This window comes from Pempheris klunzingeri, chromosome 15 (assembly GCF_042242105.1).
Source record: "Pempheris klunzingeri isolate RE-2024b chromosome 15, fPemKlu1.hap1, whole genome shotgun sequence".
In the NCBI taxonomy this organism is placed as follows: Eukaryota; Metazoa; Chordata; class Actinopteri; order Acropomatiformes; family Pempheridae; genus Pempheris; species Pempheris klunzingeri.
The window spans coordinates 24,514,050-24,540,885 of NC_092026.1; the positions used below are offsets into that span (position 1 = coordinate 24,514,050).

The 26,836-nt window shown below is 46.1% G+C and overlaps 1 protein-coding gene across 2 annotated transcripts; it reads right to left on the reverse strand.

Moving 5' to 3' along the window:
- Nucleotides 1–40: 40 nt before the first annotated feature.
- On the reverse strand, nt 41–25,192 carry agla (amylo-alpha-1, 6-glucosidase, 4-alpha-glucanotransferase a). 2 transcript variants are annotated; one of them, XM_070844632.1, is made up of 35 exons: nt 25,122–25,192; nt 22,293–22,411; nt 20,772–20,982; nt 20,145–20,314; nt 18,985–19,188; nt 17,116–17,297; nt 16,417–16,528; nt 15,127–15,253; nt 14,390–14,492; nt 13,877–13,974; nt 12,140–12,279; nt 10,857–11,044; nt 9,157–9,280; nt 8,689–8,852; nt 8,321–8,422; nt 7,414–7,569; nt 6,762–6,912; nt 6,441–6,565; nt 6,222–6,334; nt 5,980–6,114; nt 5,747–5,877; nt 5,488–5,624; nt 5,090–5,223; nt 4,789–4,964; nt 4,528–4,630; nt 4,287–4,410; nt 3,952–4,053; nt 3,664–3,775; nt 3,428–3,563; nt 2,989–3,101; nt 2,679–2,890; nt 2,496–2,593; nt 2,242–2,329; nt 1,930–2,063; nt 41–1,677 (listed from the first exon to the last, which is right to left on the reverse strand). In XM_070844632.1, the coding sequence occupies exons 2-35, from the start codon at nt 22,378–22,380 to the stop codon at nt 1,560–1,562; spliced, it is 4,611 nt and encodes a 1,536-aa protein (XP_070700733.1). In that variant the 5' UTR covers nt 22,381–22,411; nt 25,122–25,192; the 3' UTR covers nt 41–1,559. The 2 variants fall into 2 exon arrangements, with proteins under 2 accessions (XP_070700733.1, XP_070700735.1); XM_070844634.1 differs by lacking the exon at nt 9,157–9,280 and adding an exon at nt 9,607–9,730.
- Nucleotides 25,193–26,836: the final 1,644 nt, after the last annotated feature.

Sequence of the window (26,836 nt, forward strand, 5' to 3'; positions counted from 1 at the left end):
AAAGGAATGATCCTTCAAACACACACAGAGAGGAGGAGCGTCCAGGTTGTAACAGTTTATTCAGCACAGCTGTCTGCAGCTCTGCAGGTTGAACATGACAGAGGACAGACAGCAGGTACACAGCACAGTGGTGGTGGTGGTGGTGTATCCGATCTTTTAATAAACCTGCTGATACACAGCTCTGTCCTGTCCAACATGACTGGACTGAACGGTTCTGTGACACATACATGCAGTTTGTCCACTGCTGCTACACTAAACAACTTCACTGTGAGTGCTTTTAGTTTTTCCCTTCTTAGGTTCCCCTGGTTGTGGTGCAGCACCAGTGTTAGTATGTTTTCCAGTCTTCACACAGTGTTCCACATGTGGACGCTGAACAGAAACCAGCTGGGCCTCCTCACCGGACACTGAGGCACCATTTCAAATGTTCAGTGTCCACTTGGGAACCTAGAAACTAGATGATGTGAGGATGTTAAGACAACAGGTTAGAGCACACACAGCGACGTCTACGGTTCACACTGGGTGTCTTCTTGGTTGCGCTTGAGAAAAACACCGGTGTGTCACGTTCCTTTAAAATGTGTTATGTGGAGCTGGAAGAAGGTGGGGGGGGGGCAAACATCTACACACTAGAGGAAGCTGCTCTACAAACCTCTGCAATCACAAAGACAACGTTCATGCACAAAACTGGTGAATGTAAATCCACTGCTGAAATATTGACCTCGGTCTACAAAGTGGTGAAGTGGGATCAGCTGGAAGACATTAAGGATGTGTAAAGGCATCGGGTGGAGGCTTCAGCGCTGTGTGCTTCACGGGACGGGACCACCTGGAGGAGGTGCACATGTGGCACGAGGTGGCACAGTGACGGGTGGGTGACCTCCGTGGAACAGAAGGTCAAAGGGCTGACATGGGGGTGGGATCACTGTCACTCCGTTCACTCTTCTTTCTGAGTCACCTTTGACTACTGCTACGTAACAGTAACAGTAACAGTCAGTGCGGTCAGGTGGTAACAGTGGATTTGGCCTTGGGGGAGCACTCGGCTCTGCTGGTGTGGGGAGAAGGAACAGTTGGAGCTGCCCCTCGTTTGGCTGTTTGAGCGTCTGGAGCTGGAGACGTGCTGCGTTCATGTCGGAGGAGAAAGAGCGGAAACGTGACGTCGCCCCCACCATCTTTCTCAAAGGACATGACTGCAGCAACAGAACCCACTCTGAGCACAGGAAGTGATGTCAGCGGTCCTGGTCATTTACAGACTGAGGGCAGAGAGACAGACAGACGGACAGACAGGTAGCATTCTGGGAAAAGTGTCTCATGGTGACTGTCATAGATTTGTAGTAAATAAGTGGAGTTTGAAGCATCCAGTCGGAGGTAGCCCCCCCCACACCGAGGTGTGTGTGACCCCATGTGGGGGTGCTGCTCTGTGTTTCCTGTTTGAAAGTGACTTTCCTCTTCAGCGACACCTCAGCCCAAGGAGGTTAGGACTAGGAAGTAAGACAGCTTCACGCTGGGTTGCGGGTATGTGTGTGGGAGGAGGGGGGACGGGGGGGGACGGGGGTGGGGGGGAGCATTTAGAGGTCATAGAGGACCTCCAGCACAGTGGCCACAGACCAGGCCTGGGTCTCACAGCTGAACGAGCAGTACTGGCCGTTCTCATTGGTCAGCTCTGGCAGACCCTTCCATGGAGACCTGAGAAAACATGGGGGGGTCAGAGAACGACGTGGTAGCACAGAACACACCAAGACACTCATGTGAACTGCTTCAGCAACACCCCCAACAGAATACCAGCTGCTTTCTGTTTTCATTGTCAAGTTAAAAGAAAGTTGTGATTTCTTTAAAAATGTGGATATGACATGAAAAGAGGGCAGAAGGGGGGGGGGGGGGGGGGGGGGGGGGCAGAGAGAAGTAGCCCTGAGTAAGTGTCACAGTGGATCGTCCTACCTCTCCAGGTGGGTGTAATGACGGGACAGAACGTTCTTCACCAGGGTGACTGTTCTGCTGTAGGTGTCTTCTCCCAGCTTCTTGGCAAAGTAGAGTTTAGCACGCAGGAAGTAGCCTACCGGCCACAGCCACTCCTACACACACACACACACACACACACACACACACACACACACACACACACACACACACACACACACACACACACACACACACACACACACACACAGATTGAACTCCACTGCCAAAGCTAAACATTCATTTGAAAAGCTATTGCAGTGAGAGCCTAACTCAGGAGAGCGTCACACTCACTGGTCCTTGGTGGTAGTTGAAGCCTTTGGCCAGGTTGTAGGTGTCGTTGTCCAGGGCGTTGTCATACACTCCACAGTACACCATGTCACTAGGAGGACGACACAGATGCTCCGTCAGTATGAGCCTGAAATCCTTCCACTGCTGCTACCGCACGCTCAGTGACTTGTACCAGCAGGGATGACACAGTACGGCTACCACGTGTCTCCACACAACCTTTGTGGTGTGTATTGGCAGTGTGTGAGGATGTGTATTACTCAGGGTCCAGTGTCTTCATTCCCAGTGGTCCCAGTAGTTTCTGCTCAGCCACCTCAAGAGCCCTCCAGGCTCTCTCCACGGTAAACAGCTCTGGAGCCTTGCAACACACAGAGCACGTCAGCCAGCCAATTAGGACTCAGGTGACGTCGGGAGAGAGTCCTCACACAGCTCTGTCTACTTACCACCACCATGGCAATGGTGAAGTTGGGTCTCAGCTGGTAGTCACACCAGGGGCTGGACGCTCCATAGCTGTCCTTATAGATGCCTTTTTTATGCACCAGGTCAGGGCGCTCCTCGTTGCGGTCATTTGGGTCCCCAGACACCCAGTAATGGGCTTCAAAGGCCTGCTGGAGCTGCTGGTTCCACTGGGAGTACGAGACAAACACCTCTGCACCTGGAGCCCAGAGACAGGAGTGCTGTCAGTCACAACAAGTGCAGGAGACAAGTCTGTGTCTGAAATCTATGTCAAACCTGTGTGTGTGTGTGTAATACCATCTCGGAGGACTTTAGCCCCATCATAGGGGAACAGTCCTTTGGAATGGAGCTCCACAACCCAGCGAACAGCTGACTTGCTGAGACCGACTATCTCCACTGCTGCTCCATCTCTGGACGGCAAAAAGGAGACCGAAGATGATTCTGAGCTAACGGGTATTTTCATTACTGACAGATCTTGAGTCATGGTTTAGTCTATAAAGCAGCAGAAAGTAGTGAGGCCTGCCCATCCCAGTAAGAGACTGCTACACATGTCATGTTTGGTTCACCGACAGTCTGAAACTCCAGCATATAACGGCATAAGAACGATGATGTGAAACAGCAAAACAACAAATCCTCACATTTGGAGCAGCTGATGGGGCGACCACAAAATAACACCTGATTCAAAGAGCAGCAAGAAGTGTGTGTGTGTGTGTGTGTGTGTGTGTGTGTGTGTTACCTTGGAGTAGCAGGCATGCCTTTGTTCCTCGCTCTCTCACTCTCTCCCATCTTGTCCATCCACGTCCCACAGTTAAAGCGGTTTCCTCCACTCACGAACCCTGTGGCAGGATCCACCTTAGTGGCCACGCTGAACCCTGGGAGAGATGGGAAGAGCTGCTAAATACTGTGGCTGGTACACACACACACACACACACACACACACACACACACACACACACACACACACACTCCTACCTTCATCTCTCATGTTCTGATCTATCTTGGATCCAGCATTTCTCTCTCTGAAGGAAATTCCCTCCAGGTGGCGCTGCAGAGCCTCCTGGATCACATCATACAGAGGCTGCTCCTACACACACACACACACACACACACACACACACATGATTGACACTGCGAGTAGGATTTGAACAATTTGAACTAAAATCAGAAAAGATTGTGGCAGACAGCAGAACGCACTGCTAACCTGTGTGTGTGTGTGTGTGTGTGTGTGTGTGTGTGTGTGTGTGTGTGTGCTGTACATACCACCTCTCCAGGTTTGCAGGGATCACAGTCATCAGTCGGGTACATGCGTGTGACGGGGCAGCCAAGGATTTCATCCCCTTGGGGCACGTGGGTAGCGTAGTCCTGAACAGGATCAATCAATCAGTCTGTATTTATACAGCACCAATTTATAACAAGCAGGTCAGACCAAACTCAGTGATTCAAGAATCCCCACATGAGTAATCATCACAGTAAGTACTGAAACGTCGTTAGAACTTGATACTAATCGTACATCTGTGCCTCCATTCACCTGGATAATCAGGTTACTAAGCATCTAAATGCTCTCCAGAGGAGACGTGATGGATGTGTCAGCCTACCTGGATGCACTGCAGCCACCACCACACAGCATCGCGACAGTTGTATCGAGCACAGCGACCCTCGCCCAGCAGGTTGGGGATCAAACCGTGACGCAGCGTTCCGGCGAAGGCCACGATGATGTTACTATGGAGACCACGAGACAGAGGGGTTCATTTCAGAGATGAGACACAAAAGCATATTGGTGAATCCCAGAATACCACACCTACTGACACACACACACACACACACACACACACCCACCGAGCCTCAGTGTGTCTCCCAGTGAGCAGCATCAGTCCTCTGAGAGCGATGAAAGTGTCCCTACCCCAGCAACGGAAAATCCCAGAGGAGAAATGAGGAAGACCTGAAGAATGTCAGTCAGTGTGGCAGTTAGGTCACAAGCGACCGCCCGCCTACTTTAGCAGATAAAACCATGAAGTGATGGATGGATTCTTAAAGGGAGAACAGTTTTCCCCTTTTTTAAGTTTACTTTAATGTGTAAAGTGTGTGTTGCTAGGCTACCTGCAGCCAGTGAGACGCAGCACTGCTCCTTCTGGCCGGTGATTGGACTGATGCGGTAGGGAACGTCCTCGATGTTGGTGGAAAGGGGAGGGAGGGCAGGGAAGCGTCCCACGCCGCACATCTGAACTGAACCCAGCGCCAGGTGACGGACGAAGCTGGAGCCATTCTGGATGAAGCTGTTTGGAAGGGGGGGGGGGGGGGGCGATCAGCAGCTCCAGCAACACAGGACATGTGCTCATTGTGCACCGAGCCAGGCCTTACAATTGCCGTCAGTCAACAATGCAATTTTGCAGTCTCCTACCTCGACATGAGTTTGTGCGTTGCATCCAGGGCTGTGACGTAGGTCGACACAAGGATGGCATCGAAGTAACAGGGGATGAGGTAGCGCGGCATGTGTTTCAAATAGTTAAACATGGCTCCCAACCACTCACCCACCTGCACACAGTGTTACAATGGATAGTCCCAATTAAACCGACATTTTCCATAACGAAGAGGACGCCGACACCCACGGCCTCCATGAGTCACTCTCTGCTGTTTGAGCTGTTCTTTGTGACCTTGTAACTATTGCTAGATGCAGCAGCACCATAAATACTGAATATGAAGACAGATAGTTCAAAACCTGAACAAATAAAAGAGCAGTGACAGTATGTCTTGTAGTATTTTGGGTGAAGTGGCCCTTTCTGGCTGTAAAAGCCTCACCTGTGCCAGTGGTCCCTCTCTGTGGATCAGTCTGTTGGAGACAAAGTCTATGAGCCAGTCCCCTTGTCTGAGGTTGGCACACACAGGATGGCCCAGGTCATTGTTGGTACGTATGTCGGCCAACACTGACATCAGACCTGCAGGCACGAGCAGAGTGTTAGAAAAGCTTGCTCGTCCTTGGAGAATATTTAGTTTTTCTCATCAGTACACTGTGTGCAGTTAATGAGGCGGAGGCTGTGAGTAACTGCTGAGTAAATACCTTGTAGTCCGGCATATTTAAAGCTCTCCCATCCGGGGATGCTGTAACAGCCTCCGCCATCTTCTTGTTCTTCTGAGTCGCAGCGAAACAGGAGGATGTTCATGTCTGCTAACGTCAGCTTAGACATCAGCCTGTGAAAACACACACAGCTTGCTTGAGCCGCCCTGCCCTGCCATGAGCGGTGTGTGTGTGTGTGTGTGTGTGTGTGTGTGTGTGTGTGCATGTGGACTCACTGTGCCAGGGGCTTCAGCAGTGCCTCTGGTGGGTTTTCATCTGCCACGCTGCCTCTCCTGTATTTTGGGCTAAACTGGGACAGATAAAACCTCAGCACCCCCACCAGCTTCTGGGCCTTGGGGTCCAAACTCACCCTGAGTGGAGGAGAGAGAGAGAGAGTACAATAATGTCCAATGGTTTTGAGCTTAACGATAACACTTGCTGATGATGCTGATGAGGTGCGTGTCTCTCTGTGGATCACCTGAAGGCGATGACACTGCCGGGGGTCAACTTCTCGAAGGTGATCTCCTGCACAAACTCTGATCGACCTTTAGAAGTCACTCCAGCTGTCTTCACCACTGCGCTCTCCTGTAACTGCAGACACACACTGGATTACAATAGCTTTATTGATACGCTCTTTCTGTTCAATAACACACTGAATAACAATCACACATGAATGAGAAAACATTGAAATCTTTACCGGTATATGCTCTTTTATTTCTACAGTGTATTCGGGCATGCCATTGATGTAGTTGTCATCCTTCTTATAACACCCAGCATGCCGTTCCACTGTCCTTGCCTCCAGTACAACTTCCTCTATCTTCCCTTGAGGGGGGGAGAAATATATTCAGCTTTGGGAAGCCATGCTGGGAATCCTGGTTGACAAATTCTTTGGCAAAACTTTGCACGAGTTAAAGAATTGATAGCGTGTGAGAAACAACACATGAATACCAAAAAGACCTGTAGGTAGATAAAGACATTGAGAAATACACGTGAGGGTGTTGGGGTGTTATCGTCATACCAGGTATGAACATGGGTGGGACGTTGGTGTCGTACTGGTGGGTTTTAGGGTTCCAGAAGGCCGTCCTGCACACTGACACCACAGACTGGTGCGTGCTGGGACAGTGACGAGTAACTGCAACAATATCTGCATCAACCTGGTCGACGTACACCTGGAGAGGACGGTGATTAGAGATTAAAGCTGCAGAGTACAGATTACTCATTGGGCAAAAATATCCTCCATAATAACCTTTTGGCACATTGTGATTCAAGTGGTCTGAGAGAAAACTAGACTTCCGCACATTCCCTTGGCTGTTTTCAGGGTTTAGAAAATATAGGCTTTGGCCAATCACAGGTACAAACATGACTGTTTGAGGCTGCCAACTTTATTTTCCTGCATATATGAAGCGTGTGCAAATGCCCGTGCTGCTGGTCCATGCTCATCTGGGGGGAGGGTGTGGGAGAACAGACGGGACAACTGCAAGAGAGCCGCACTTTTCAAACTCTGGCTTTTTTGTGCCTCCCTGACATTTTAAACTTAAGACAAGCTATTCACTGACGATCTCTAGGAGAGCAGAGACGCGGCAGCAGCTAGCGCGCAAGCATCAAACTTTCTGGTTCCATTTCTTTTAGTGGAAGCTGATGTTTCACGCACACAAAGAACATTATGGTACCTGTATGAATCCCTGGGCCGCCAGATCTTGGTGCAGAGTGTTGAGTGCCAGTTTCCCAGCTATGATGCCAGTCTGGAATCCAATCTCATCCGTGGAGCTAGGGGGCGCTGAGGGGTTCCACTTGGGGTAAAAACGCTCCTCCTTCACCACAGAGATCTACGCACACACAGACGCACGCCGAGCCCTGTCAAGATTGTCTGCTGATCTACTAACATTGTTGTGATAGTCTTTCTCTCAAAGCGAGCAGTAGAGTGGGTGTGTGTATGTTTAACACTAGAACTGCCCACAGTAAAACTTACCCACAGCTGTCTTTCAAATGTATGTAACGTTGTGTCACTCAAATATTCAAGCCCCCCCAGTCTTGACTTTCCCTAAATGTGTTATGTAGCCCCCTCTATTGTTAAAAATTGTCAACCTATGACTACCAGCGGGGTACAACGAGCCCTACAGGAGCGGTACAGGTGGGAGCTCCTGCCCTCTGTGTGAGGGACAGCTAGTAATCTGTCATGTGTTCCCTTATTATGTGTTTTCTTTGACTTGTGGGGAGAATATAGTGGTGGTTACCAAAAGTGATCATTAGTTAATAAAATACTTTCTTTCAAATCTTCCCTGAGCAGAAAACCACAGAACGGTGTTAAAATACACAAAGAATAAGCAAAGATGGGCATGAAGTTGAATAATTTGAGTCAGTTCACTCTTTATGGGACACTCTAGATCCACATCTAGCTTTTCAAACTACAGATCGTCACAACTCTTATACCTACACTCTTGAATAAATGCACCAGTATTGGACAATTTGTTTCTTACTACCAAAAAGAGCCCATATTTACTGTGTGGTCTATCACTAAGAAATCCTGTTGAGCTAGATCAGATGGTTATAGCTTGTGTGTGTGTGTGTATAACCAACCTGATGTGGCACCAGTTCATCATATCCTCTGGTGGAGCCAGTAGCACAGCAGGCCATAGAGACAACAGCAGAGCTTGGAAGAGAGTCCAGTGCTGAGCGCAGCTGTACAGCAGAGACAGACAGTTACTGGAGTCTGGACAGTTCCACTTGTTACCTTTCAACACAGTGACCTTCTCACAATGACCGACTGATAACTTTAGGCCAGTATGTAAATACTGTCTGAGCAGGTAAAAACTAACAACTGAATTTTTACACATCGACTTGTGTGAGAATCTCATCAGGTAAAGAAAACCCACCTACATGGCTGTTTATGGTTATCGGCAGCAGTCATTCAACCTCCTTCTAAGCTGACCATGACAGACACCCACCTGTATAGGGCACTCGTTGTCGTGGGTTACATCGAGGAACATGGCGTGGGCGATGGAGGGCATCAGTGGGCGCAGACTGGGCTGGACGAAAGCTCCGACGGGCTCACCTCCGTACCGATAGACCAACCTGCCTTCTTCGTGGCTGTCACCAGCTGACATGGCCTCTATGGCGGTGGGGGTGGGGGTGGGGGTGGGAGGGGTCATGAGACAGTGGAGGGTGGTTAAACAATCCATACTGCTGCAGCACTGTGGCTGACTTCATATATTCAAGCTTACTGTTGTGCAGTTGTGGGCCACACTCCAAAGCGGTTAGCACGCTTGTTAGTAAAGTGTTGCTTTTATTTCTCACTGATTTACTGTATGTAACAACACCACCTACCTTGGTATCCCAGGTGGTCTATTTCATCAGTGTTAATGAATATACTGAAAATGTAGGGGTATGCATTCTGAACATGTTAATGACTGTACCTCGTATGAGCGATGTGATCCCTAGCTTGGTTACGAAGACATTATCCAGCTCCTCACTGCCGGTGAACAGTTCAGCCACCACATACAGGTTAGGACAAACTGCTCTGGCCACATCCAGCATGAACTGGTCAACCCACAGCAAGGCAACACACCAACCAGTGCAGACAGTGCAAGAGGTCAGGGTGAGGACAGAGGGAGGAGGAGGAGATTGGGGGAAGAGATCAGAAAGAGGAGGAGGAGAGTTAATGTGAAGGGGATGCAGCCAGTTAGAGGTAACGGATCTCCCAGTAACCACAGCGTGCAGTCACACGGTCCGTGAACACATACAGGGAGAGGAAAGAGAAAGACAGAGAGAGACGTTTGGCGCGAAGAGGAAGAATGTAGGACAATGCAGTGAAAAGAGAAGAGAGAGACAAAAACACAAAGTTAGTTCGTGCATGAGAGCTGTACCTCGGATAAGACTGCTAATTCCCAGCCGGTTAACAAAGACATTGTCAATGAGCTCGCTGCCTGTGAACAGTTCAGCTATCACATACAGATTGGGTCTGACCTTTCTGGCTGCGTCTAACATGGCCTGGACAGGACAATACACCAGCATTACAGACAGGGAGAGAAGGAGGGTCTGCTGTTAACAGGGTTCCACTCAAACACAGTATGCATCTATCTTTATGACTTTAATGACACTCAGTGGCATCTTTCCCACTGTGTATGTGTTTCCTTTCACTATTTTTTCTCGACCAATCCTGTTTAAAGCTATATTGTGCAACCCTAACCCTTTCATGCTATTAAAAATAACTAGATAAATAGATATCTCTCCGCGTTTATGATTTGGTAAGTCTGTGGCACATACGTCAGAAGAGTGTGGTCACAGTGAGAGTGTTGTTTTGTTTTGTTTTTAGGTTTGCAAAGGTCAGTTAGCTAATCCTCGGCTAGACAGTACCTTAAGGTAGACAGCATGTGGTACTGTTGTAACATTAATGGCCTGCAGTAACCATGACTATCCTTGAGCATTAGAAAGGTGTTAGTTCTGAAGATAAATTGGATTCTCCCCCTCCGGCACTACAGTTTGTTAGGGCAAAGTTTCTCCACTGTCTTCTGTGGTAACAATGTGAGGTGCAGGATGTCTACTGATGTTATAACGAGGTAACACATTTGTACTGAGACATCAGTAACTTTAACATTAGTAGGTTTGTGTTCAGAAAGAAGTGTATCCGTTTACCATTTATTCATGTTACACAGACTACCAAGAAGAACAGAAATGCCTGTGTAATGTAATGTAGTGCAGTACAATAAATACAACCTAAAACGTTCCATTTCATTGAACCACAGGCTTATGGCCCAACTGCAGTGACCTGGGTTCGATTCCAGCCCATGGCCCTTTGCTGCATGTTATCCGCTCTCTCTCTCTCTCTCACCCGATTCCAAATGCTATCCCGTCTAATAAAGCTGTCTGTGGCCAAAAAATCTTTAAAAAAATACACTCATTATCTCTTTGACATTTACGAATGTGGAGGAGCAAAAATATAGTATGAGCCAATACAACAACAGCACATCAAAGAAAAGCATCACAAATGAGCACAGAGTTGAATGAACAAGCTTTCTGACAGTGTTCACATCTATTAATAGTTCTCAGTTTAACAAAGGTGGTATTTAAGGACATCTACATATCAGTCTGATAACATGATAATATATGACAATACCTCAGCTACATGTAATGGTGTAGAGTGGCAGTTGTCCAGTCTGACTCCATGGAAATATTTGGCTGTGATTTCGGTGTATTTCTGCATGTGGGCCCACAGGTACGGGCAGTCCTCAGGCCCCTTGCCATAACGGAGTTTGACACTGTCACCCCAGCATACCAACTCCCGCCGCAGGTACACATTAGAGCCTATAAGTCACACAGACAAGACCGATACTGATACAGTGAATCACAATTATGTAGACATAACTTGAAAATAACTTACATTAAACTGGGATTCTCAGGTCCCTATGAATGGTCAGATATGTTTTATCCCATGTTAAAAGTGATGTGTAATCTCTTTGATGTCACAGGATAAAGAATGATTGACAGAGGGTTAATGAGGATCCCTTCTTTGCCTTAGTTACTGTATGTTTGTGTGTGTGTGTGTGTGTGTGTGTGTTTATTTCTTCCTCAGTCCTTACAGTTCTCTTTCAAACCTCACTCGGTATCTCACTATGGGAAGCGCCTTCTGGCGTGACCAATCATGGAAGCTCCAATGTCACCACGTGTGTCAGGAGACGCACCAATCATCCTGAACTGCAGGGGCACCCTATTCTGCATTCTCGCTTTCTTCCCCATGAAGATCACTTGAGCTCCTCAGCAGTCCTGGATTTTCACTCAACAGTTCACTGAACGTGGATTTCTAGTGTCAGGATATTTTTGCTGTATTAGCTTCTTTAAGCGTACTCACGGGTAGACGTTGTGCCACTGTCACAACCAGGCGTTCAGCCAAAGGTGAAGTATGTAACTCAGAGAACAGAGAAATGAGGGACACACTGTCGCCTCCAGAGGGCACAGCTGCTCCATCTTTGAGCTTTAGGCCACCAGGTCCCCTGTCCGTGACAGCAGAAGAGAGACGCGCATGCGCAGTCCATCCCTGAGATACCGAGTGAAGTTTGAAAGAGAACTTAAGGTTACAATGGTAACCCTGGTTCTCTGAGAACCAAGGGAGGTATCTCACAATACTGCCCTCATTGCAAGTGTGTAGTACGTGGAAGGAACTACGTTTGAGAATTCAGAGTAGGGTGCCACGGGTGTTTATAAAGGGGGCCAGGTGAGCCTGTGCAGTTCAGGATGATTGGTCTGTTTCCCATCAGACGTGGAGACATTGGAGCTTCCATGATTGGTCACACCAGAAGGCGCTTCCTATAGTGAGATACCTCCCTCGGTTCTACTGGGGTTACCATTGTAACCTTAACTTTTTGTACCTGACTGCTTTCTAATTAGTTTAATAATATTTACCTGGCTCAGCAAAATTGCGCAGGGGGTCGTCGGCCATCACCCAACCATTGTGAGCCAGGAAGTGACACGCCTTGTCCGGCTGGTCCAGCAGCTGCATCTCCTCCTCCAGAGTCATGTCGTCATATGGGAACGTGAAATACCTAAGACAGACAGATGGAAACATTGAAATACACCAACGCTCAGCCTCCCTTCATACCTGACAACGTTTCCCAGCTCCTCCGAGGGGATCCCAAGGCATTCCCAAACCAGATGAGATGTATAATCTCCCGCATGTTCTGGGTCTACTTCGGGGTCTCCTACCCACTGGGAATGCACTCCAAAGGAAGGCACCCCGGGGGCATCATGGATCAGATACCTGAACCACCTCAACTGGCTCCTTGAGATGTGAAGGAACAGCGGCTCTGCTCCAAGCTACTCGGGATGTTGGAGGTCTTTACCCTGTCTCTGGACCTGAGCCTAGCCACCTCACAGTGGAAACCAATCTTGGCTTTTTGTATATGTAATCTCATATCACTTGGGGTAGCAACCTGGTGGGAGCAGTCCACTGGGACACCCACCCTGGAACCGGACCTGAGAGGGAAGCTTGCTGGTGAGCGTAGACTGGTTCTAGGGACACAGAATGTTACTTCTCTGGTGGAAAGAGTTAGTGTAGGAGGTGGAGCGATACAAACTAGATAAAGGTTGGACTCCTTCCTTTGCTGGAGTTGTCCAGAGGAGACGCGGCAGACGGTGGGGGGATACTCATGTGTCCCCAGCTGAGTGCTGCTGTGTGAGAGTTACCTTTATGCAACTGTGAGTCACTGTGAGGGGAAGGCTCTAATTGTTGTTTGATTTTTGGACTGAATAGCAGTTGGGAGTATCTGGTTGGGGTCCTGGGAAAGATTCTGACGTCAGGCCCCATCAGGTTTCTCCTGAAGGGGCCTGACTGGGAGAAATAACATGCCTGATCTGATCCTTAGTGATGCCTTACTTGGAGTATAGGATGATGGAAGTGTACCTGGTACTGGAATACCTTAAGGCCAAGATGACTGATTTTGTGGTCGTATCATCAGATGTTCAGCAGTTTGTCTTGGACCTTGGTTGGTAACATGGAATTCGAGTAAGTCATTTTCAAAGCCTTCATTGGAGAAGTGGCTGCTTGGAGTTATGGTCAGAAGGTCATAGATGGTAGGAGGCAGCCAAGTTAAAGAAGGAGGACCCAGGGGTCTCCTACTGCAGCAGACAGGCACTGGGGGGCAAGAAGGACTGTGACTTTGGTGATCCCAAAAAACCCAAGTGTGGGAGGAGTTCCAGGAAGCTCCGTCAGGTGTAGATGAGATTAGCCCTGACATGCTGAAGGCTCTGGACATTGCTGTGGACCAGTGGACCAGTGGACCAGGGGGTGTGCTGTATTGCTCAACATCCCTGGGAAAGCTTATGGCGGGGTGCTGGCAAGGAGGAGCAATACGGACTCAGTCCAAGTTGTGGAACAGTGGACAAGCTCTCTGTTGCCTTACTGATAGTCAAGACTAACTCAGCGCATTCACGCTCTCCAGAGAATAAAAGTTTAAGCTATTTCTTCCATCACCACCAAGACAACATATCTAGGTCAGGTCAGTGAAAACATCTGGCCTAAAAGGTTTGTAAAAGAAGTCTCCCTTCTATGTTCAATCCCTCCGCGTCACTTCTACCTCCACACGCTCTATCTATCCCATGCCTTTTCCTTTCCCCTTAAAGCCACATCTTTAAATGTGTTACCTGGTAACCAGAGGGTTTTTCCGGCTAACCGGGCCAAGTTTGGGCCCGTGGTCTGCCAGGCGCTCATACACAACACTTCCCACAATGCAGTTGGCAGCCTAGAGAAAAGATGAGGACAAACATAATGACTGACAGATCCATAGGGTGTATTGTGTATTTTGGGAACACTCAGTGAGTCTAACACTAGTCAGAGTACACCATGTTCTAATGTTTACACTGACCTATTTTGGTAGTTAGTAGAGAAGAAATAAATACTGAACCTGTGGTATAACTGACATGAGGCATTCTGACATTTCCACTTTCTATCTCCACCCTGACACCACTGAGAGCCATGTCAGCAGGTGTCAGGTTTGGCTCCAGCTGGCACCTGTGTGCGCTCACATATGGTTGCTCAGACATGTCTGACATTCCTTTAAAGCTGGCTCATATTATACTGTTCAACTATGTTGTATTTCATTATATAGGTGCCATCAGCAGTAACCTTGCCTGGTGCTACGTTTAACTCCGTCTGACCTGCTCATGATGCTGGTGCATGATGTGGTTCTGTTCTCCATTCAGCTCGATCAATTTCTGTCTCAGCCAACCACAACACTCCTCAATGTGCTGTGGGGAGGAGCTACAGAGGGAGAGGTAATATGAAACAAAAAACACTACCGCTCTATGTTCTGTAAGCATATATGTATAAATACTGTACACAAAAATAGTATAAGGGCCTGCTAGATCAGCATTACTGATTGGATGTGTTCGTGCTTGAACCTGTTCACCCTTGTATCAATGGTATGACACTGATACAAAGAGTTATATATATACAAATATATACTGCATGTATTCTTGCTTTTCTAGTTAAATAGCCACAAATCCTGCTGCTCCGATGTCTGAACAGTCATATGGCGAATTATGCATTGTGCCGATTCTGTTCACCATCTATATTTCTTTCTTTGCAACACATAGAGTGTCACTCAAGTGGTTCTCTTATATTTTGGAGTTAATATCTCCAACTGTATGTTGATGAAAGCTCATGAGAGACTGTCTTAGTGAACAAAGGGTTAGTTCATTTTCTGAATGAAAAAAGACTTGCTGTTAATGTAATGTCTTAACAAAATGAACCTTTCAGCAGTTAAGCCGAAGAGACTTGGCTGGTTTTCACGTCAGCAGCAACAGACTCATGAAAGAACTGCTAAACCTGACACTTCATAGAAACACAGAACACTGGAACAATGAGAAAGGTATCTTGACGCTTTGCATCACACCTGTGAGGTACAAATGTCTCCAGAGCAGAGTCCATGTCCACTGTGTTGCCATAACGACGGTAATTTGGGTCCTGAATGATCCTCAGGCCCTTCTTCCCTCCAGTCTTACTATGGTCTGCCTTGGTGCCTAAAACACATTCACACAACACAGTATTTTATCTGTCTGCATAAAAGCAACTACCAGCTTTCTGACTGATGAGTACAGGCACGATTGATTGCTCACATGTTGTTGTATTAAAAATTCTTGACACAAAGGCAACAAACCATGTAGAAAGGTCATCTGTCTCTTCAGTACAATACATTGGATACACATAAATGAACAACAGATGGCTGTGGCTGCATCTACATTGATGTACTTAGTAGAATACTGTTGGAATGATAATAATAATAATAATTATTATTATTATTAGAAGTTCCTAACTGTAGCAAAGATTGACTGCACAGGAGGGATTTCAGTCACATTTCAATTGTCCATCTCATGCACGTCTGGAACAGATATATCAATCAATCAATCGATCCATCAAGCAATCAATCTTTTTTTTAATTCATAACAGTGTTATCTCCAGACTCTTTCCATAAAGAGCAGGTCTAGACCAAACTCTTTAATTAGAGAGAGACCCAACGATTCAGGAATTCAACATGAAGGATTCAAGAATCCCCACATGAGCAGCATCAGGCATCAAGCGTATACTTGTATTTAAATAAACAACCTTTATGGAAAAGCATATTTCTACATTTCAGGTCACTTTTTGCACAATGTATTGTATATTAGGCTCTGAGCACTGCCAAACGCAGACGAACCACACAGGAGCAGTTCTGTGCCTGAACACATCCTGTGAGGACACTGAGGTTATTGTGCTCGACCCTAAACACCTTAGAGACTAATTTTCTAACAATATAGCTACTCTGGGTGGCATTACTCTTTCTTTCTTCCTGTTAAAGGGGAGTTCTTCCTCCACTGTGTCCTAATATAATATCTGATGCTGCTCATGTGGGGATTCTTGAATCCTTCATGTTGAATTCCTGAATCGTTGGTCTCTCTCTAATTAAAGAGTTTGGTCTAGACCTGCTCTTTATGGAAAGAGTCTGGAGATAACACTGTTATGAATTGGCGCTCTATAAATAAAGATTGATTGATTGACTGATTGACTGATTGATTGATTGATTGATTGATTGATTGATTGACTGACTGAAGCTGCCGCTGCTGCTCTGCTGACACGCTCAGGTGTTTTGGAAGGTCTGCAACCATTACAAAGTTCACACTGTTTTGCAGGAAAGCACAGTCCTTACCATTTTGTAGCAGGGATCTGAACTGCTCCACAGCACTGTCCACTTTCACCTGGTAGAACTCCCACAGTTTGAGATGAGGATACATGTCCTGCCACAACACACTACGGATGGCCTGATGTACGCAGAGAGAGAAGCAAACAGGCAGAGCGTCACTCGTGGTAAATGATCCTTTCTTACCGTAGCTTTCATGCCCTACAAAATGCTGTTGAAAAACACGTAGGTACATAGGATGTTCCAGTCATAAAGGTGTACAAACACTGGTTCACATGTTTTAAATGTACCTACATCGGTATCAGCTGGCCTGGAATCCTACTCAGAGCGAGAGAAGATGTGGTTTGGACACTAACCCAGGCTTCACTCAGGTCACCCAGTTTCTGCATTGACTAACAGGATAGTGATCCCAGTAAGGCCAGAAAACTAGAATAGTTCCTTTCTTGGAGGTCATGTTCGGGAAGGACAGGAGGCATGAACTCTCCAGTGTTCAAACAGTGCAAAGAAAAAACAGTCTACGTGATATTTTTTAAGCTTGAGCTGTAAAGGACAACATTGTTGGTACATTTTGCCAAAGGTTAGTGCTGCACTGTGTTACATCCACATGACAAGACATGATGTTAAGACTAGTTAGTGTTGTCACATGTGCATCCTACAGCATGAATATCATGTCCACTCTTTTCATAGTCTGTCAGTGTGTTTCCTCACGTTCAGATGGCTCTCATTGGTAATATCAGCAGGAAGTCCTTTAGCTTCGTAGCGTCCGTCTGCTACTCTGGTGGTTAAATGCCAGACAGCTCTATCTAAGAGCCAGGCTGGTCGCAGGTGGGGAGAGTTCACCAGGTTGTAACCGCACTCTGGATGTTCTTCAATCCACCCACTGTTCGAAGCTTAAAAAAAGGGAAACACAGAGTGGTAAGTGGTCTGTTTTTGTATTGCACCGTTCTAGTTCGACTACTCAAAGTGCTTTTTACATGACATCCTCATTCACCCACTCACACCGGAGGGATCTAGGCTGGAGGAGACCATTCTTTCATACACATTCACCCACAGGAGCAAGTCGGGGTTCAATGTCTTCGACATGTGGACTGAAACACCGATCTTCTGACTGATGGAAGATGCTCTACCTCTGAGCCACAGTCGCTACCATTTATCTGACTGCGTGGAGTGATTAGACCGAGTGATAGAACGCAGACTTGAAAACAATCTTAAAAACAAACAAAGTATTTTTGGCTTATTTGGGTTTTTAACACAACATGATTTACTGTACAAGAAAATATATATGTATATATAAATGGGCACAAAAGCATACATCAGACAAAAAAGTCTGTCATATCATGTGATATGATTGAGCCTTTTTTAAACAGATCTATAGATAGACGGACACTCAGGCAGACAGTAAATCAGCCACTCGGTCAGCCTTTAACCTTTTAATCAGGCTCATTTTACTGACCTTTTCTGGGAAAGGGAGGGAGGACGAGGTGATAAGGGTAAACGGGTACGCAGTGCCAACATGGGGCAGCACATATAGTACTACCTTCTGTAGGTGTTCAAATAGTTATAGTAATAGTAATAGATCTTTTTAGTCATATGTACACTTATCTTTCAGTCTAATCGGGTCATTTCTTTCCCAGTCTGATCTCGAAGGGGTCATCCACGCTTTTATTTCCTCTCAGCTAGATTTTTGGAACTCACCGTATTCAGGGGTAAGCCAAAGAACAATCTGACGCCTTCAGCTGATACAACACACAGCTGCTCAGCTTTTAACAAATACAACAGGACCCTGTTCCAGGGCTTTAGGACTGGTGAAGCCGGGGATTGGGCCGGCTGGTGGATGACCCGCTCTACCTCTGAGCCAAAAGGTCAGGGTATTCAGAACCCCTCTGGTCTGGAGCCTGCTGCCTGAGGATCTGAGGCTGCAGACTCGCCAACATCTTTGATCACCTATCAAAACTCATCTCTGTATCTCCTCTCGTCTCTTCCTTTCCTTGCATATCTTATTCTTTTATTTTGTATTCTGTTCATCTTAACTGTATGATTTAATTGAATCACATCATGTCCTGAAATGTTTTAATCCTGTTTTAACACATAAAGCACACATTTTGGAAAAGTGTTGCATAAATAAAGTTCATTATTTTCATTACTATAACTACAATGAGCTTGGTAAGGACAAAGCTTCAGGAACCCAAAACGTTTTATTTGATTTCCTCTCGCCTCTGCCAGAAAAACACCCTGTCAATATAGAATGAGGTTAATGAACTCTGCAAAAGGAAAGGCCCGAGGACTACTGACCCTGCATTCTCCTCAGCACCGCGAGTGGCCTAAAAGCCTGTTCAGCCTACAGACTGTAGATGTTCTGTGATCTACAAGCACTTGAATAACATCTACTTACAAGGTGCTCATTTCCAGCATAAGTGGGAAGTGCTGCAACTGCTCTTTAAGTGATGCCCCATTGTTCATATCCACAATTAAGCAGGACCTCTTCAGTACCCTCTGAACTGTCAGTTTGTTGTATTGTCTGTCAGGTCTCGCCCCCACTTGGAATACATAGACACACACACACACACGGCCACTCACCAGTGTGATTATACACCACATCTGTAATACACAGCATGTTCCATTCTGTCTGTAACTTCTTCACCAGTGTCCCCACATCTGTCCAGGTGTAGCTCTGGTCCTCTGGGCTAAACTCAGGGCTAAAGGTCAGCTGGTCTGCCAAGGAGTAACAGGATCTGGACTCTCCTAGTGTCTGCAGAGGAGTGAAGTGGATCATGTTGTACCCTGTGAGAGAAACCCACATACATACCATTACTAAGGCAATACACCATACTGCTAAGTACTGCTACCAACAATGCTAGTGTGCACCATGTGTGCTATGAAGGCTGCAGCCCCCGCAACCCTGAACAGTACAGTACACATGCTCACACACAGACACACACACATACACAGACACACACACACACCACAAGGGTAATGATTTGTCTGAGTTCAGCCATTTACAAATTGGCTTTTCCTTTTCTTTCTCAGACAGGAAGTGTGGTTGTATAGCAGAATCACTGCAGCAGAGCAGAAATGACATTAACATAAAGAGAGGGCGAAGCCACCGCTGAATAGTGTGTCAAGAACTATGGGATGTGAGAAAGAAAGAGAGCGCTGTGAGCGCTTGAGAAGAACTAGTTGAAATGTGCAGCGGGTAGTGAGCCACTGTAGGGAGTAATATAGCAAAATGAACTGGGTGGAGACAAGACACTTACAGTCCGCCAGCATGTTAGGTCACAGCTTCATGTGGGCAGACTGCTGTGATGATGTTTAACTCTATTAACGTTATTATCTTTAGACACTTTATTTTTCAGATGAATGATTGTACCTCTATATTTAGATTTTTAATACACAGACTCGACTAATTGTTGATTTTATACTGTTTTGTTTTTATAGAGTGTTATATTACTTATTTTTATTGCACCGTTGGTTTTGGCCTTGGCGCTGCAGTAAATTTGTATTAATCAAACACCAAAGTGGCCTAAGAATGACTTCATTCCAGGCCTCCATTATATCTTAAAACAAAGGCAAAATAATGATAATAGACTAACACAGCAAAACACCTTAACTCAGTGATGTGGTAAATGTGTTATATTATAAGTCACTCTCTAATCTGGGTCTCTGCCACCTGTATGGCACAAACCATTTCCAAAAAAATGAAATTAAAGACACACACACACACACACACACACACACACCTGACTCCTTGGCTACCCTCAGTCTATCTGGCCAGTCATCCAAGTGTCCCAGACATTTGGACAGGTAGGTCTGGATGGTGATGCAGTCCAATGGGAGGACGTGATTGTCTGCTCCAACACGGAGGACTGGGTCGACAATGATGTATCCTCCTCCAGACTGCTCTGTGGCTCTGTGGGGGGAGAAATCTAATGAAAAATGATTGAAGAAAAGAACGGACAAAGCTACCAGCTAACAAGTGTATTCATTAGTACCACAAAGTAACTCAGCAAAGAAGAATGACACGTATACAAAGACAGACAGACAAACAGAAATACAGTGGGGCAAAAAAGTATTTAGTCAGCCACCAATTGTGCAAGTTCTCCCACTTAAAAAGATGAGAGAGGCCTGTAATTTCCATCATAGGTACACTTCAACTATGAGAGACAGAATGGGGGGAAAGAATCCAGGAAATCACATTGTAGGATTCTGGACACACAGCACATGTTTGTCCTGGTGTTTGTTTGATTCTTAGGACGTGCTCAGAGCGTCCACGTCCCCAGCTCCCATGAGGGTAATATAATAATACTGTACAACTAGCCATTTGGGAATGTGGGACATGTAGTAGTTCTTTATCAGGAGGGTCTTACCCATATCCAAAGTAGTACTGATAGGACCCGGCTAGCTTCAGTTCCAGGCAGCAGAATTTATCAGAGTCGTCCTCCCTTCCTGTTGGGTAGTTCCACGCCAAAACACGGAAATTGTTGCGTTGAAACTGCTGTCCTTCGAGTGGATAGTTGGTGTGCACCATGACCCTCCTCCCCTGGAGGCTCGGACCCAACCGGAACTGAAGCTCAAAACCTGCGGACACACAAATGTTCTGACTAACTGCTTTGTTTCAACATATGGCGTTTATGCATGAAGTGAATGGCTTTCTGTTTTCCTTCATTTCTGGAGGTTTAAGTGTCAAGTTCATTGAAAACACTCTGCTCCCCCATCCGACTGGCCTTTTATAGTCTCAACACTGGTGCTGTAACATAACTGACAATCCCTTTTTCAACACACACACACACACACACACACACACACACACACACACACACTGTACTGTACTGCAGCTCTGAAATAAACTAAATAAATACTTTAAACATGCAGTCACTTTTAGTGAGGTTAGCCAAAACAATGTCAGACCTGCTGATCCTCTAGAGTTTGGACCGTGACAGGCTTGTCTATATATAGTCCAGTTTAAAAGCAACACCTCCAAATCCCTATCAGATTCAGAGTGCTGTAAATGTCAAATGGAGCACTTCTCCATCCAAGACAACACGCTACTCCTCTTTCAGCCACACACACACACAAACACACACACACACACACACACACACACACACACACACACACACACACACACACACACACACACACACACACACACACACAATAGAGTTCCCATCATTTCAGAGGACATTACGTTGAGTTACATTTTTGTCCTGGAGACTTTCCTTGACCACTGACGGCCAAACCATAACCTTACATCAAGCCTTCACCCTAAACTGTGATGATTTATGTTATGGTGACCTGCACTTTGTCTCCAAAAGGAAGGCTGGTCCCCACAATATGACTGTGTGTCCCCACAACATGGTAATACACACACACACAGCATTACTGCTACTGGACATCTCTATTTTGGATTCATGTTGAACTCATTATGAGATGTAGTGCAGCAGGACTTCTTCATGACACCCAAACCGTCCGAGGTTTAATCAGTGCAGTCTTAGCAACACGTACTGAAGGCTTTTGTTGTTTAGAATCACCCAAGTGTCCACCGGAGGTGTCTGAGGAGCCTCCCGCTCCATGGTGGGGGCGATTGTCACATGAAATGCTATAAGGAACCAGGAAATGACTGCGAAGTTCATTCAAAAGTACCACATGCAAAATTTCAGACTTATTAGCTTAACTAATGCTAAAACCAAGAATGTACAGTAAATGCATGAAAACAAGCTGCTTGTTCCAAGGCTGGCGCTCGTCCTCGGGCAGCATGTGTATTGATTCAATGTGTAAAGGCCTCCTCCTCCAAATCCAATGTGTAGGAACTGATCAGCAAGTTCAGTGCAGCCTACCTAACACATTTCCGCATTATGTGGAACACTGAAAGTGCAGCGAAGCGTTACCTTGTTCGAGTCTGAACAGAGTCCTCTCCAAATTCTCCTTGTCGTTGAGCATGAGGACTCTGATCTGCTTCAGGTGTTGAGGCAGCATCTTGACAAGATCTCTTACACTGATCCCAGGCCTGGTGTAAAAAGGAAAATACAGGTTACTGAATGTTATGCCCATTTATCTACCACAAAACACTTCATCAAACCAATGCTTTTGCTTCTCAAACATATGAAACAGTTCCCAAACTCGTGCGGAGCATGTTGGAGTATGTTGGCCCTGGAAATGTGTTTGTGCCACACTGCACATTGTATTGGAAACGCCCTCAGGCTGGGCTGAAAAAGCAGTCTAAAGAGTCTCTTTAGACTGGAAAGAAGCAGGAATCCAACCCACTACTGAGCACCTATAATAACTGTTCAATAACAGTACACAGTGGACCTCAGACTAATATGACTGATGAGGCTGAACTGTTATTGAAGAACTGAGTGTGGGAGTCCAGGGTCCAAAACAACAACTTTCAAATTGGACAAATAGTTTTAATGGAGCCTTGAATGTTGTCATTGTTCCTTTGCCTCGAGTTTCTTAAAGCAGTCCAAACTACCTCATTTTATTTACCCACTGTAAGTCTTAAAATGGGGTTTTCTCTGAGCAGGGGAACTGCTCAGGCCATCAGTGCAGCAATAACCACAGGCACTGAGCTGATTGAGACATACATTGTGTAAACTGTTGTAACACAGAGGGAGAAGTACATGAAGTACCTGCTGCTAAAAACTGCTTCTGGACACAAACATCAGCTCGTGATTTAGTCTTTGCAACCTTTCTTAAGTCAGAAGCTGGAGCGTTTTGACTACTTGTACTTTTTAGTGGAAACAGTTGAGCCGTAATGATCAGCAGCCTCATCTCGAAACTGCACTGCAACTAATGGTCTGTTAATCACCTGGCACAGTGGCAGTAAGCGCTAGAAGACTTAGCATATGATACATATAGTATGACTGTCCCTTTACAACTGAAATCAATAACCCATAAAACGGGGGGGGGACTAAACCATGTAAACCCATGAGGGTTGGCACAAAAATATGAGAAGCTGTCACCTACTCTACTGCATTTCAGAGGCAGATCATCTATTGGTGCAAATACTGGGCTTAATATTGTATTAATATATGGGAATTAAAGAAGCCACGATAAATGAAATAGGTAGAACTGCCTCTGCGTTGACCAACTACAAAATGAAAGTGTTGCTTAATGTCACATTAATGCATTATGCTGATAACAAATGACATATTTCATACAATAAACTAGCATTTTGATGTATAATGAGAACTTACTTTTGACACCATCAGTAAAGCCTGCTGATGTTTGAGTACTTTTACTGAAGGGACATTTTACTTGTTGTGGAGTATTCTATAGTGTGGTATCATTACTTTTGCCTCAGTAAGGTATCTGAGGGCATCGTTCATCACCGACTATCGCCTCCTGGATTATGGGGAAACACTATGATTACAGCGATTATGCAGTCTTTTAATGAACACTGCCTTTCAGCTCTGGATGAAGTGGTCCTTATTTAAACTAGACCGGCTCCTCTGATCAAGCCACCCACTTGGAAAACGGCAGTGTTCTAAAGAGACTGATCTCTGAAAGTCTTTCTTGGTGGGTGAGAGAAGTGTTATCAGATCAAACACTTTCCCTTCGCCTGTCCCCCATGAAGTGTGCAATCTGTAAAAGTCAGAAACTGTATTTTACAGTGTGCACTTGGATTTTCAAGGTCTATGGTTGAATTTTCAAACTTGAAATGAGATACTCGATGTGCTTTTAGAAAGATGGGACATGACATCACAGTAATATCTGAATCATGAACAGAGAGTAGCATGTTCTTGCATCACGGGCCCTTCAATGACAAGATCACACTGCACAGACATCCTGTTTTATAGGATTTCATTCCAGTAACATTAGAATCAAACTGCCCGTGCTACACATTGTTTTAATTTGCCCACACTCGGTTCTTGGGAGCTTGGGTGATAGAAGGGGGTGCAGGTTAATGCATCCACAGTCACTGACCCCTGCAGGGTGGGAGCCCTCTGAGTCTGCGCACTGCCTCGGTCCCAGCAGAGCAAGGTCAGGCATCCAGCTGGTAATGTCACACTATCTATTTATAAAAGTCTTCCCACCACTGTCCAGCCTGCTTGGCACGTCAGGTCCGTACCGACACAGACGAACAGTCACATCAAGGTGACGGTAGACAATGATGCGCCACGCTGAAGCAAAGCTAACGTCCCGTTTGTGGCTGGACTCAGAATTCCATTCGAACAAGTGGTACTTTAACGTTGCCTCGCTTACGAACATGCCCTCATTCCCCCCAAAACGTAAAGCAAAGCTCCAATTTAATTATTAGTAACCACGTAACAATTCGGCATACGTTTAATTGACCAAAGGTGCCTTATTTCAGTGAATAACTGGTGAATAACTAAGCAGTTCGCTCGGTACTCCGGTCGCAGGCGGCCCTGCAGTGGGCGGTGACTGATTCCGAACATGAAGCGTTTCATTAACCATCATTAAGCAGATTCGCCGTCTCGCAACGTTTTAAAAGCGAATATACAGGCGGACTTTTGAAGTGATATCAGCAGTCGTCGTCTCAAAACAAGTGAGAGGGTCTTTTCCCTTTCTTAGGGCGTAGAAGTGAATGAGCGGAGGCCGACGTGAACAGGTGGAGAGTTTACGGTGACAGAGAGCTAAACTTCTGTCAGCTAGCCTGCTGTGAGCTAACGCAGCTAGCGCGAGCCACGAGCTGAAGAACACCGAACAACACTGAGCGACAAAGCAAGAGCACGTAGAAATGTCCACTGACTGACCTGCCAGCGGTGTCCTCGGTCAGTGGCAGCAACAGGACAGTGGACACACAGACAGACGGACACACGGACAGACTGACTGACGGACAGCTGTGTTTCCTGATGGGCGGGGCTGCACGGAGGGGGCGTGGTCCGCTACCGTAATAACCGGAGTACCGGGACACCAACAGCTCTTCTCCGGTTAACTTGGGGGAAGACGTGCTCATTCAGTGGCTGAATTCAGCCCCCAGCACACATTTATCCAGGAAGGTGTCGTTCCTGAGCTAGATGAGGATGTACTACCTGTGATATTATTTCACCAGGACCATATGTCATGGTAAATGCCATGGAAAAATCAATTGAATATCGTATATTCGGCATTATACGAGCACAGCAATAATAATGGAGAGTTGCATAACGCGGCCCAGCAGTCAGTGCAGTGCTGCAGAGCCCTGTGTGCTGGGATAACATGGTGACATGAAGCTCACAGCACAGTGTTAAAGCATCCCTGCCTTTGTTTGGATTGTAAATGTCATTCACTGTGTCTTTGAAGGGCACGTCCTAACCCTAACCATCCCAGCTGAGCTGTGTTCATCTAGATTCAACTGATATGTTTGATCAATAGGTAGCATCATCACATTTTTAGACACTGATCACACATCTGTCATTTCATTGTCTGCTTTTTATATATTATTTTTTAAAAAAGCATGATATTCTGTGTGTCGATGCTTCCTCATAAGTAATAGTAGTTTATTCATATATCAATAGATAGCAGTATATATTAGTAGATATTTCTGTAGAGTGCTAAAGCCTCTGAAATAGCATTTGGAGCGTCATGGGAAACTAAAAGTTTCATTTGAAAGCTCGCCTGGTTTGTCTGCACAGCCCATCCTCAGGAACAAAGCATGATATCAGTAAACATCTGGAGTCTGTTGTGTGCGTCCTGAATCCTTCTTACGCTAAAAATAAAATGGATGTCATGGATGTCTTGTGTATTGTCAACACTTGTACACCGTTCTATTTAACACTTTGGAACTGGGACTGTCACAGCTGGTGCGACAGAGATAGAGCTGATGCAGTTCATTGATTTCTGAACTAAAAGTGGAGCTATGGAGGCCTACAGAGACGAGCCAGGGCTGGAGACAGGGGCAAATGCTTTTTGTTACACACAGCTCCAAAAGAATAAGAATAAGACTAGAATGACATGAAAGTTCTAGTCCCTTTATGCTCCAGACACACAGAACCCATGTGGCGATAATTAAAGATTGTAGTAGAGTGTTCTAAACTATATTTCCAACATGGTGGCAGTAGGGGACAATCGATGAGACTAGCAGTAGATGGCAGCAGGACCCAGAATAATGTGATCTGTTGTGAAATGTGTGGGTCCAGATACTGCAGGCTCCTGCCCTTTACCCACTGTAAAGCAGCATAGCTGGACAACAGGGTGACCCACTGATGTAACATGTGACGTGGGGGTACTGTCTGACTCTCAGACAGAGAAGGACCCCAATGCTCCTGCTCTGTGGGCCCCAAAAAGCAGAAGTCTGCACAAGAACAAATTCCTCATGGACACCTGGAGAGTAAGTTTGAGTGGAATGAATGGGGAGCCTGGTACCCTGCTGTCCAACGAGGACAGCAGCCTGACTTTGAGCTGAATCCAGCCTGATGCAGTGTTTTTCCAGATACACTCTGATGTCATACATGTACTGTATGGTGTACATACTGTAGCTGTAAGTGGA